Source organism: Oenanthe melanoleuca, chromosome 22 (assembly GCF_029582105.1).
Source record: "Oenanthe melanoleuca isolate GR-GAL-2019-014 chromosome 22, OMel1.0, whole genome shotgun sequence".
NCBI lineage: Eukaryota > Metazoa > Chordata > Aves > Passeriformes > Muscicapidae > Oenanthe > Oenanthe melanoleuca.
This window is the reverse complement of record NC_079355.1, coordinates 1,253,780-1,266,424: the sequence shown is the minus strand read 5'-3', so window position 1 is coordinate 1,266,424 and position 12,645 is coordinate 1,253,780. Positions and strand designations below refer to the sequence as shown.

The following is a 12,645-nucleotide window of genomic DNA, read 5'->3' as shown; positions in this document are numbered from 1 at the left end:
GGCAGCTGAATTCCTGGAGCGTCACAACCCCCTCCCCATTCCAAAAACGCACTGACAACTCTTGGTGGAACCAAAAAACCTTTATTTCCCCATCAAAAACAACACCAAGGGGGGGTGGCCCCTTTCTGCACCCCCCAAACCCGCCCACGCCCCCCAAGGTCCCAGCAGGCAGTGAGGGTCCCTCCCCAGCACCCCAGGGTGGGTGGGGTGGGTTTGGGGGGCTCCCCTGGATCCTTCCTCAGCACCCCAGGGTGGGTGGGGTGGATTCTGGAGAGCCCCCGGGTGCCCCAGGGTGGGTGGGATCCCCTGCTGGGGTGGGGGTGGGTTTTGGGGAGCCCCCCGGGGGCAGTGGGGGGCTACACCAATTTCTTGGCCTCGAAGAAGCTCTTGAGGTGCCTCATCTGCCAGATGCCGGTGAGGATGAGGATGATGGTCTGGGCGATGGACCACCACAGCACGCGCTGGTTCGTGCTCTCGCTCGTCATGCGGAACCGCTCCTCGCGGTACTGCGGGGCACCCCAAAACCCCCCCGGAATTACCCCAAAACTGCACGGGTTCACCCCCAAAACCCACTGAGTCACACCAAAACTGCATGGAGTTCCCACAAAAACCCGGCAGAGTCACCCCAAAACCCATGGGTTCACCCCAGAACGCTGTGGAGTCACCCAAAAACCCCGCAGAGTCACCCCAAAAACCCCGTGGATTAATCCCAAAAACCCCAGGGGTTCACCCCAAAACTGTGCAGATTGACTCCAAAACTGCACTGATTATCCCTAAACCCGCACGGATTCACCCCAAAACCGAGGTGATTCCCCCCAAACTCCACAGATTCCCCCCTAAACCCCCACAGATGCCCCCAAACCCGCACAGATTCACCCCAAACCCCCACAGATTCACCCCAAACCCGCACAGATTCACCCCAAACCCCCCAGTCTCCCCCAGACCCCTTTCCCCCCGCTCACCCTCTGGTAGTTCTGCTCCTTCTGGATCTGCTCCACCTGGTCCAGCAGCTGCCGGGCGCGCAGCTGCAGCTCCGTCAGCTTGTCCTTGGCGGCGATCTCGGGGTAGTTGTTGGTGTGCTCGCCCACCTGGATGTCCAGGTGCACCCGCTGCGGGGACAGGGCTGTCACCGGGGCTGCCACCGGGGCTGGCACTGGGCTGGCACTGGGCTGGCACCGCCAATGGCACCGGCAATGGCACCAGGGCTGGCACCAGCAATGGCACCAGCAATGGCACCAGGGTTGGCACCGCCAATGGCACTGGGGCTGGCACCAGCAATGGCACCAGGACAGTGGCACAGCCATGGGGAGGGCACAGGGCTGGCACTGGCAATGGCACCAGCAATGGCACCAGGGCCATCACCAGGCTGCCACCGGGGCTGGCACTGGGCTGGCACCGGCAATGGCACAGCCATGGGGAGGGCATGGGGGTGTCCCCAGTACTGTCCCCAGCGCTATCCCAGCCTGTCCCCAGCTGTCCCATGCTGTCCCCCAGCTGTCCCCATGCTGTCCCCAGCTGTCCCCAGCTGTCCCAGCCTGTCCCCAGCTGTCCCCATGCTGTCCCCAGCTGTCCCATGCTGTCCCCAGCTGTCCCAGGCTGTCCCCATGCTGTCCCCAGCTATCCCATGCTGTCCCAGGCTGTCCCCAGCTGTCCCCAGCTGTCCCCAGCCTGTCCCCAGCTGTCCCAGGCTGTCCCAGCCTTTCCCCAGCTGTCCCATGCTGTCCCCAGCTGTCCCATGCTGTCCCCATGCTGTCCCCAGCTGTCCCAGGCTGTCCCAGCCTGTCCCCAGCTGTCCCCAGCTGTCCCCATGCTGTCCCCATGCTGTCCCCAGCTGTCCCCATGCTGTCCCCAGCTGTCCCAGCCTGTCCCCAGCTGTCCCCATGCTGTCCCAGGCTGTCCCCAGCTGTCCCAGCCTTTCCCCAGCTGTCCCAGGCTGTCCCCATGCTGTCCCCAGCTGTCCCCATGCTGTCCCCATGCTGTCCCAGGCTGTCCCCAGCTGTCCCATGCTGTCCCCAGCCTGTCCCCAGCTGTCCCATGCTGTCCCCATGCTGTCCCCAGCTGTCCCCATGCTGTCCCAGGCTGTCCCCAGCTGTCCCATGCTGTCCCCAGCCTGTCCCCAGCTGTCCCTGGCTGTCCCCAGCTGTCCCCAGCTGTCCCCATGCTGTCCCCAGCCTGTCCCAGGCTGTCCCCAGCTGTCCCCGGCTGTCCCCGCCCATTACCAGCTTGCCCCCGGCGAACAGGGCCATGCGGGTGGAGTTGGAGTGCAGGCAGATCTGGTGCTCGCCCGGCGTGTGCGACGTGAAGGTGAAGCGACCCTCGGAGCCGTACTGGCGAGAGAGCACCACCTGTGCCAGCAGGGGGCACTGTCACCCCCTGGGCACGGCCACTGCCATCGCCTGTCACTGTCACTGTCACCCCCTGGGCACGGCCACTGCCATCGCCTGTCACTGTCACTGTCACCCCCTGGGCACGGCCACTGCCATCGCCTGTCACTGTCACTGTCACCCACTGGGCACAGGGACACGGCTATGGTCACACCCCAGGAACCCCCAGGGACACCCAGAGACATCCCCCCACCCCAGGGACCCCTCCCTGTGCCCAGGGATACCCAAACCCACCCAGAGACCCCTCCCCATGCCCAGAGATACCCAAACCCCCCCAGGGGCCCTCCCCATGCCCAGGGATACCCAAACCCACCCAGAGACCCCTCCCCATGCCCAGGGGTACCCAAACCCACCCAGAGACCCCTCCCCATGCCCAGGGGTACCCAAACCCCCCCAGGGACCCCTCCCCATGCCCAGGGATACCCAAACCCACCCAGAGACCCCTCCCCATGCCCAGGGGTACCCAAACCCACCCAGGGACCCCTCCCCATGCCCAGGGGTACCCAAACCCCCCCAGGGACCCCTCCCCATGCCCAGGGGTACCCAAACCCCCCCAGGGACCCCTCCTCTGATCCATGAGATGGCCAAACCCCCCCAAGACCCCTCCCGCACCTTTCCGTCGGGGTCCTTGACCTCCACGTGCATGCCCAGCCCCGGCGTGGAGGGCAGGAAGGACTCGGACTGTTTGTCCCACAGCTGGGTCCGGTAATTGCCTGGCACCGAGCGGGGACACGGGCTCGGGCCGGGTCCCGGTTTATCCCCCGCAGCGTTCCGCCCGCTCCCCGGTAATCTCTCCGCTCCCCGATGCTCCCTCCCGTTAACTCCCCCCCCCACCGGTCTGCAGTGGTCGCTCCCATCACCCCCGCGGGCGCCGTGGTCTCGCCCACATCCCCAGCCCTGCGGGTCCCTCCCGGTAACTGCCCCCGGTCCCAAATTCTGTGGGCGTGTGTTCCCCCCACAAGAGCCCGCTGGTCTCTCCCGCTACCCTTCCGCCATTCCCCGTGGTCCCTCCCGTTATCCCCTCACGCCCCCCGCACCGATGACCATGGTCTCGTCGGGGATCTCCTCGATGAAGCAGCGCTTCTCAGTCTCGCCGATGTGGAAGTAGAGGCCATGGGCGCCCCAGCTCAGCAGCAGCAGCGCGGCCGCCGCTGCCCTCAGCGCATCCCCCAGCGCCGCCATGGTCCCTCCCGCCCGTCGGGGGGGCGCTCTGCGCGTGCGCCAGCGCCTCACCCGCCTCAGTGCGCATGCGCCGCAGCCCCCGCGCCTGCGCAGCGCACGCGCAGTGCCGCCCTCAGCGCCCTGCGGCTTCGCGCCTCGCTCTGCGCATGCGCAGCTCCCGCGGCCACTCAGGGCTCCCCACGCCGCCCCTGCGCGCTGCCCGCCGTTCCCTCAGCGCGCATGCGCGCCCGCCGCCGCTGTAGCGCAGCGGGGAAGGCGCCGCTCCCTCGACTCTGAGGTCGCGTGTTCGAGCCCTGCCGCAGCCGCCGCGGGCGTCGCGGTGCCCCACGCTGTGTCGTACTGTCGCCCCCCACTCCCCGCCATGTGTCCCCTCTGTTGTCACCTCGCGGGGATGCTGAGCAATGGCCGGGGCGGGGCTCGCCCTTCCCAGCAGTGTGGCAACACCACTGACAGCCTCCTTCCTTCCTTCCTCCCTCACCGCGACCGCAGCGCCCGGAGCCGGGGGTCCCACGGGAACCGGGGGTGGCACCAGAACCGGGGCACCCACCAGAGCCGGGGGTCCCACCAGATCCCACCAGAGCCGGGGGTCCCAGCTGAGCCGGGGGTCCCATGGGTGAGCGCTGTCCGGCCGGGAGGGGACACGGAGCGCTCGGCACGGCCGGTGCCACCGCCGGGACCCCCGCCGGGGGAGCCGGGAGGGACCCCCAAAGCTCGGGGGGCGCGGGCAGGGGGCGCGGGGCTCTCCTGGTGACCACCCTCAGCCTCGCCCTCCTCTTCCTCCGCGCAGAGGCCGAAGGCTTCGCCCTCTGCCGCGAGCCCACGGTGCAGACCAAGGTGTTCCAGTACCGGTAAGGGACAGCGGGGGGGTCCCGCGGGTGGCGGGGGACACACGGTGACACGCGGGGTGGCACCGCTGTCGCTGCCCCGTGCCCCCCGCAGGCTGTGGGACGTGAACCAGCGCTCGCTGTACCTGCGCGACGGGCACCTGGTGGCCGGGCACCTGCAGGGCGCCAACGCCGCGCTGGAAGGTGACGCGGGGACGCGCGCGGGGACGCGCTCGGGGACGCGCCCGGGGACGCGCCCGGGGACGCGGGTGGGACGCGCGCTGAGGGTCCCCCGTGCCGCCTGCAGAGAAGGTGTTCTGGGTGCCCAACCGAGCCCTGGAGCCCGCGCGGCTGCCCGTGATCCTGGGCATCCAACACGGCTCCCGCTGCCTGAGCGCCGAGCGCGGCCCGCGCGGAGAGCCGCGCCTCAGCCTGCAGGTGACAGCGGGGACAGGGACAGGGGACAGCTGGGATAGACGGGGACAGGGACAGGGGGGATAGAGGGGATAGCGGGGGGAGAGCCGCGCCTCAGCCTGCAGGTGACAGCGGGGGACAGGGACAGGGGACAGGGGACAGCGGGGACAGGGACAGGGGACAGCTGGGATAGAGGGGGACAGGGACAGGGGACAGGGGACAGGGGAGAGGGGAGTAGAGCCGCGGCTGAGCCTGCAGGTGACAGGGACAGGGGACAGAGAGGCGACAGCTGGGACAGAGAGGGGACAGCGGGGACAGGGAGGGGGGAGCGAGCGGACACCGAGGGGACAGGGACGGGCGTGCCGAGGGGATGGGGACACCGTGGGAATGGGGGCATCGCGGGGATGGGGACACTGCAGGGACACTGGAGGGAAGGGGATGGGGACACCGCGGGGAGGGGACACCTCGGGACACGTGGGGATGGGACATTGCGGGATGGGGACACGGGGACTTCAGGGATGGGACATTGCGGGATAGGGACACGGGGACATCCCAGGACGCGCCCACAGCGCAGCGGGGCTCTGCCGCGCGGTGGCCGCGGTGTCCCCGCGGGTGACACGGGGGTGACACGCGGGTGGCCCGCAGGACGTGGACATCCGGGAGCTGCCCCGCGCCGGGGACAGCGCGGCCGCCTTCACCTTCTTCCGCTCCTACCGGGACGGGCTGTGGCGCTTCGAGTCGGCCGCGCACCCCGGCTGGTTCCTGTGCACGGCCCCGCGCGGCCACCAGCCCCTGGCGCTCTGTCGCCACCGCGATGTCGCCTCCAACCTGATCGACTTCTACTTCCAGCTCTGCTGAGCCCCCCCGGCCCCCGCGCGGGGACAGCCCGGCCCAGGGAGGGTGACATCCACCTGGGGAGGGTGACATCCTCATCCCAGGGATGGTGATATTCCCCTGGGGAGGGTGACATCCTCCTGGAGAGGGTGACATTCCCCTAGGGAGGGTGACATCCTCCTGGAGAGGATGGCATCCCCACCGGGGCGGTGACATCCTTATCTCAGGGAGGGTGACATCCTCACTGGGATGGTGACATCTTCATGGGGAAGGTGACATCCTTATCCCAGCGATGGTGACATCTTACTGGGGAGGATGCCACCCCCCGAGGGACGGCGACATCCTCAGCCAGGGAGGATGACAAGTCCTTGCTCCTCGGTGGCATCTTCTCCAGGACGGTGACATCCCTTCAGGACAGCGCCATCCCCCTGAGGACGGCGCCATCCCTCTGGGGACAGCGCCATCCCCCTGGGGACAATACCATCCCCCTGGGGACAATACCATCCCCCTGGGGACAGCGCCATCCCCCTGGGGACAGCGCCATCCCTCTGGGGACAGTGCCATCCCCCTGGGGACAGCGCCATCCCTCTGGGGACAATGCCATCCCCCTGGGGACAGTGCCATCCCCCTGGGGACAGCGCCATCCTTCTGGGGACAGTGACATCCCTCTGGGGACAATACCATCCCCCTGGGGACAATGCCATCCCTCTGGGGACGGCGCCATCCCCCTGGGGACAATGCCATCCCCCTGGGGACAGCGCCATCCTTCTGGGGACAGTGCCATCCCCCTGGGGACAGCGCCATCCTTCTGGGGACAATACCATCCCCCTGGGGACAATGCCATCCCCCTGGGGACAGCGCCATCCCTCTGGGGACAGTGCCATCCCCCTGGGGACAGTGCCATCCCTCTGGGGACAATGCCATCCCCCTGGGGACAGCGCCATCCTGACCGCGCCCCCGCGCGGGAATAAAGATGCTGCGGCCACGCGGTGCCCGAGCGTGGGTGACACGGGGGGACGGGGAGGGACAGGGGTGGCACACGGGTGGCACAGGGGTGGCAGGGGGGACAGGGCGGGGCTGGTGGCACCGCTGGGTGTGTCACCGCCGCGGAGTGGCCGCTCTTGCGCCACCCGCGCGATGGGGACAGAACGGGACGTCCCCGGGCGGGGGTGACGCGGCCCCTTCCCGGATCCTGCGGGACCGCCCGGGGACACCGTGAGCACGCGACACGGGGACACCGTGGGGACACCGCGGGCACCGGGACACGGGGACGCCGTGGGGACACCGCGGGCACGCGACACGGGGACGCCGTGGGGATACCGTGGGCACCGGGACACGGGGACACCGTGGGGACACTGTAGGGGACAGGGGATGGAGGACAATAGGAACAGGGCACACGGGGATGTGGGGACAGGGGACTGGGGACAGGAGGGACAGGGAACGTGGCATTTTGGGGACAGGTCACCACAGGGACATGGGACATGGGATTTTGGGGACAGGACATGCGGGGCTGTGGGGATGGGGCACGGGGACACCGTGGGGACACTGTGGGGACACCGTGGGGGACGGGGGATGGGGGACAATAGGGACAAGGGACAGGGGGATGTGGGGACAGGGATTGGGGACAGGAGTGAAAGGGAACGTGGCATTTTGGGGACAATAGGGACAGGGCACATGGGATTTTGGGGACAGGGGACATGGGACAACGGGGACAGGGGACACAGGAGAGTGGGGATGTGGCACCGTGGGGACAGGGAAGGTGGCATTTTGGGGACAGGGCACGTAGGACTGTGGGGACAGAGAGGGGATTTTGGGATTTGGGACCACAGGGACATGGGGACACCGTGGGGACACAGCAGGTGGCGTCGTGGGGACAGGGCACACAGGACCTTGGGGACAAGGCACAATGACCACGGGGATGGGACACAGGGGACACCTGGGAGTTTGGGGACAGTGCTCACAGCGCCTTGGGGACACCACTCACAGTGACAATGGTGACAAGGCGATGGGACCACAGGGACAGGGCACAGGGGCCACCCACGGTGCCGGGGGACAGGGGACACTGCGGGGACAGCCTGGCACGGGGGATGGCACAGGGGGTGGCACAGGGGACGCTGGCACCTGGTGGCATTTCGCCATCGCTCGCGTCACCGTCACCCATGTCGCCAATTACCGGGAGCTGTCCCCGCCCCGCCCGGCCCGATAAAGCCACTGTCACCTGCGGGGACACGGCCAGAGCACAGGGGACAGGACAGCACCGCGGGAGGTGACACAGGGGACAGGACAGCACCGCGGGAGGTGGCACGGGGGACACAGCCGCAGGTACCTGGGGACGGGGACAAGCCGGGTCCTGCTCGGGGACAGTCGTGCTGGCACTCGGGTGTCACCCGTGTCACCCGTGTCACCCACGTGCCACCCTCCGCAGGCCCAGCCATGTCCTGTGCGCCCAGAGCTGCCGTCAGGTGAGCGGTGACAGCGAGGGGACAGCGAGGGGACAGCGTGGGGACAGCGCTGTCCCTTCTGCCGGGGGTGTCACCTCCCCTCCCCGGGTGTCACGTCCCCTGTCCCCACAGGGGGACACCGCAGGGACCCCGCCCCGGGACCATGGCGGCGAGCGGGGACACCGAGGCTGTCATCGACCCCGACATGGTGGCCTTGTTCGACGAGTTCCTGGGGACAGGTGGGTGCTGTCCCCGTGTCCCCGTGTCCCCTGTGCCCAGCCCTGCCCCACATGTCGCCTCTCCCCCTGTCCCTCTGTCCTCCAGCCCATGTCCCGTGCGCCCAGACACGCCCCCGTGTCCCTGTCCCCATGTCTATGTCCCCGTGTCCCCATGTCCCCCTGGCCCAATCCCCACCCGTCTGTCCCCGTGTCCCTGTCCCCGCCTATCTTCGTGCCCCTGCTTCTGTGTGTCCCGTGTCCCTACGTCCCCAGGCGCTGTCCGTGTGTCTGTCTGTCCCTATGTCCCCATGTCCCCATGTCTGTCTGTTCCCATGTCTGTCTGTCCGTGTCCCCGTGTCCCCACGCGCTGTCCGTGTCCCCACGCGCTGTCCGTGTCCCCGTGTCCCCATGTCTGTCTGTCCCCACGTCTGTCTGTCCCGTGTCCCCACGCGCTGTCCGTGTCCCCGTGTCCCCACGCCTGTCTGTCCGTCCGTGTCCCCAGAGACCTCGGTGGCGTTCGGGTCCCCGCCGGTGCCGCGCCCCGCGGCCCGGCCGTACCAGTACGTGCTGCGGGACACGGAGCAGCGGGGGCTGAGCCTGCGCCACGGCCACCTGGTGGCCACCAGCCTGCAGGGGGCCAACGCCGCCCAGGAAGGTGGGACAGCGGGGACACTCCGGGGGGACAGCGGGGACACTCCGGGGGAACAGCGGGGACACTCCGGGGGGACAGCGAGACACTCCGGGGGGACACTCCGGGGGGACACAGGGGTGACAATCTGTGAGTGACACTCCGGGGGGACACTCCGGGGAGGACGGGGTGACGATCTGTGGGTGACACTCTGGGAGTGACACTTTGGGGGACAGGGTTGTCAATCTGTGGGTGACACTCCGGGGGGACACTCCGGGGAGGACGGGGTGACAATCTGTGGGTGACACTCTGGGAGTGACACTTTGGGGGACAGGGTTGTCAATCTGTGGGTGACACTCTGGGGGACAGCAGGGACACTCCGGGGGGACACTCCGGGGGGACACAGGGGTGGCAATCTGTGGGTGACACTCCGGAGGTGACACTTTGGGGGACAGGGGTGACAATCTGTGGGTCACAATCTGGGGAGGACAGGGGTGACAACCTGTGGGTGACACTCCGGGGGGACACTCCGGGGGGGGGACAGCGGTGGCAATCTGTGGGTGACACTCTGGGAGACAGCGGGGACACTCCGGGGGGGAACAGGGATGACAATGGATGGGTGACACTTTGGGGTGACAGTGGTGACACTCCGGGGGGACACAGGGGTGACAATCTGTGGGTGACACTCCGGGGAGGACGGGGTGACAATCTGTGGGTGACACTCTGGGAGTGACACTTTGGGGGACAGGGTTGACAATCTGTGGGTGACACTCCGGGGGGACACTCCGGGGGGACACTCTGGGGGGACACAGCGGTGGCAATCTGTGGGTGACACTCCGGAGGTGACATTTTGGGGGACAGGGTTGACAATCTGTGGGTCCCAATCTGGGGAGGACAGGGGTGACAATCTGTGGGTGACACTCTGGGGGACAGCGGTGACACTCCGGGGGGACACTCCGGGGGGACACAGTGGTGGCAATCTGTGGGTGACACTCCGGAGGTGACATTTTGGGGGACAGGGTTGACAATCTGTGGGTCCCAATCTGGGGAGGACAGGGGTGACAATCTGTGGGTGACACTCTGGGGACACAGGTGACAATCGGTGGGTGTCCCTCTGTGGGGACAGCAGTGATAATCCACGGGTGACACTCTGGGGTGACAGTGGTGACAATCGGTGGGTGTTATTTTGGGGGTGACAGCAGTGACACACCCATGGGTGACACTCAGGAGGCAGGGGCGGCAATTTGTGGGTGTCCCACTGAGGGGACAAGGGGTGACAATCAGTGGGTGTTATTTTGGGAGTGACAGGGGTGACACCCCCCTAAATGTCCCTCTGTGGGTGACAGCGGTGACACCCTGTGGGTGACAGCGGTGACACTCCCATTGGTGTCCCTCTGTGGGGACAGCGGTGACACTGTCCCCGTGTCCCCAGAGCCCATCAGCGTTGTCCCCAACCGGCACCTGGAGCGGCAGCGCTGTCCCCTCATCGTGGGGATCCGCGGGGGCAGCCGGGCACTGTCCTGTGGCACCGGCACCGAGCCACAGCTGCACCTGGAGGTGACACGGGACAGGGGACGGGGACAGGGACAGGGGGACACGGGGATAGAGGGACAGGGGGACAGGGGGACAGGGGGACAGGGGACAGAGGGACAGGGGGACAGGGGGACAGGGACAGACGGACAGGGGGATAGAGGGACAGGGGGACGGGGGGACACGGGACAGGGGACACGGGGATAGAGGGACAGGGGGACACGGGGACAAGGGGACAGGGGGACACCAATGGGGACAGCCCAAGGCGGATCATCTCAATTTGGGTCAACCCAAAATAACTGGGGACATCCCGAACTGATTGAGGCCCAAATTTGGGTCACCCCAAGGCGGGGCACCCTGAAGTGTTGTCACCTGGAAGTGGGGAATTCCCCAGGGCGTGTCACTGAATGGTGGCATCACCCGGGGGTGGGGACACCGGGGTGGGGACACCTGGGCATGGGGACACCGGGGTGGGGACACCGGGGTGGGGACACCTGGAGATGGGGACACCTGGGATGGGGACACCTGGGATGGGGACACCTGGGCATGGGGACACCGGGATGGGGACACCCGGGGTGGGGACACCTGGGCATGGGGACACCTGGGAGTGGGGACACCTGGGCATGGGGACACCTGGGGGTGGGGACACCTGGAGATGGGGACACCTGGGGGTGGGGACACCTGGAGATGGGGACACCGGGGTGGGGACACCTGGGGGTGGGGACACCTGGAGATGGGGACACCTGGGGATGGGGACACCTGGGATGGGGACACCTGGGCATGGGGACACCTGGGAGTGGGGACACCTGGAGATGGGGACACCTGGGCACGGAGACACCTGGAAATTGTGTCAGTGATGTCACCTGCAGACAGGTGTCACAGGTGACCCGCCAGCCCGGGGCTGTCCCCGTGCCGGTGCCACCGCGCTGTCCCCGTGGCTGTCCCCGCAGGACGTGGAGCTGCTGAAGCTGTTCTCGGGTGACAAGGACACGGCCACGCCCTTCACCTTCTACAAGACGTTCGGCGGCTCCACGCACACCTTCGAGGCCGCCGCCTTCCCCGGGCTCTTCCTCAGCACGGCCTCCGGCCCGGGGCAAGCGCTGGCCCTGGCGGCGGGACACGGGGCCACCGAATTCTACCTGCACCGGAAACTGCAGTGACACCGCGGGGGGACAGCGGGGACAGCCTGGGGACATCCTGGGGACAGCCTGGGGACAGTGGGGGACAGCTGGGGACATCCTGGGGACATCTCTGGGGACAGCGGGGACAGACTGGGGACATCCCCGGTGCCACCGCCTTCTACCTGCACCGGAAACTGCAGTGACACCGCGGGGGGACAGCGGGGACAGCTGGGGACAGCCTGGGGACAGTGGGGGACAGCGGGGGACAGCCTGGGGACAGCGGGGACAGCCTGGGGACATCCTGGGGACATCCCTGGGGACAGCGGGGACAGACTGGGGACATTCACAATGGGGACATCAGCCTGGAGACATCCCCGGTGCCACCAACTTCTACCTGCACCGGAAACTGCAGTGACAGCGGGGACAGCGGGCACAGAGGGGGACAGCTGGGGACAGCCTGGGGACATCCTGGGGACATCCTGGGGACAGCCTGGGGACATTCACAATGGGGACATCAGCCTGGGGACATCACCAGGGACAGCTGGGGACAGACTGGGGACATCCTGGGGACAGCGGGGACAGCTGGGGACAGCCTGGGGACAGTGGGGGACAGCCTGGGGACATCCTGGGGACAGCCTGGGGACATTCACAGTGCCACCGCCTTCTACCTGCACAGAAAGTAACAGTGACACCAGGGGGACACCCCTGGGGACATCCCTGGGGACATCCCCGGTGCCACCTCCTTCCCCCTGTGCCACAAGTGACAGTGACGTGACATCAGCCAGGGGACGTCCCTGGTGCCACCTGTGCCGCAAGTGACACCGAGGGGACATCCAGGGGTTTGGGGACATCCATACCTGGGGACATCCAGGGGTTTGGGGACATTTGGGGTTTGGGGACATCCAGGTTCGTTGTCACTCCCCAGGAATAAAGCCACAGCTGTCGGTGTCACCTCCTGGTGTCATTTCGGGGGTCAGGAGGGATCCATGGGGGTCATAACCCCATTTTTGGGGTCACAACCTTCCTTTTGGGGTCAGAACCGAATTTTAGGGTCCCAACCCTCCCTTTT

At 67.4% G+C, this 12,645-nt stretch overlaps 3 protein-coding genes across 5 annotated transcripts; 2 read left to right on the top strand and 1 right to left on the bottom strand.

Annotated features, from left to right (window-relative positions):
- Nucleotides 1–61: 61 nt before the first annotated feature.
- Nucleotides 62–3,645, bottom strand: TMED4 (transmembrane p24 trafficking protein 4). Its single transcript, XM_056508629.1, has 5 exons — nucleotides 3,422–3,645; nucleotides 2,997–3,097; nucleotides 2,220–2,345; nucleotides 963–1,109; nucleotides 62–506 (listed from the first exon to the last, which is right to left on the bottom strand). The coding sequence occupies exons 1-5, from the start codon at nucleotides 3,564–3,566 to the stop codon at nucleotides 357–359; spliced, it is 669 nt and encodes a 222-aa protein (XP_056364604.1). The 5' UTR covers nucleotides 3,567–3,645; the 3' UTR covers nucleotides 62–356.
- Nucleotides 3,646–3,775: 130 nt separating this feature from the next.
- On the top strand, nucleotides 3,776–6,623 carry LOC130261989 (interleukin-36 receptor antagonist protein-like). 2 transcript variants are annotated; one of them, XM_056508722.1, is made up of 5 exons: nucleotides 3,776–4,179; nucleotides 4,354–4,414; nucleotides 4,506–4,594; nucleotides 4,698–4,828; nucleotides 5,450–6,623. In XM_056508722.1, exons 1-5 carry the CDS (start codon nucleotides 4,176–4,178, stop codon nucleotides 5,660–5,662), a joined length of 498 nt encoding a protein of 165 aa, XP_056364697.1. In that variant the 5' UTR covers nucleotides 3,776–4,175; the 3' UTR covers nucleotides 5,663–6,623. The 2 variants fall into 2 exon arrangements, with proteins under 2 accessions (XP_056364697.1, XP_056364696.1); XM_056508721.1 differs by having other exon boundaries at nucleotides 3,776–4,414.
- A 1,241-nt stretch (nucleotides 6,624–7,864) lies between these two features.
- On the top strand, nucleotides 7,865–12,002 carry LOC130261993 (interleukin-36 receptor antagonist protein-like). Of its 2 annotated transcripts, none has more exons than XM_056508730.1 (6): nucleotides 7,865–7,960; nucleotides 8,064–8,100; nucleotides 8,212–8,318; nucleotides 8,800–8,952; nucleotides 10,358–10,482; nucleotides 11,406–12,002. In XM_056508730.1, exons 2-6 carry the CDS (start codon nucleotides 8,072–8,074, stop codon nucleotides 11,613–11,615), a joined length of 624 nt encoding a protein of 207 aa, XP_056364705.1. In that variant the 5' UTR covers nucleotides 7,865–7,960; nucleotides 8,064–8,071; the 3' UTR covers nucleotides 11,616–12,002. The 2 variants fall into 2 exon arrangements, with proteins under 2 accessions (XP_056364705.1, XP_056364706.1); XM_056508731.1 differs by having other exon boundaries at nucleotides 7,911–7,936.
- The last annotated feature ends 643 nt before the right edge of the window (nucleotides 12,003–12,645 follow it).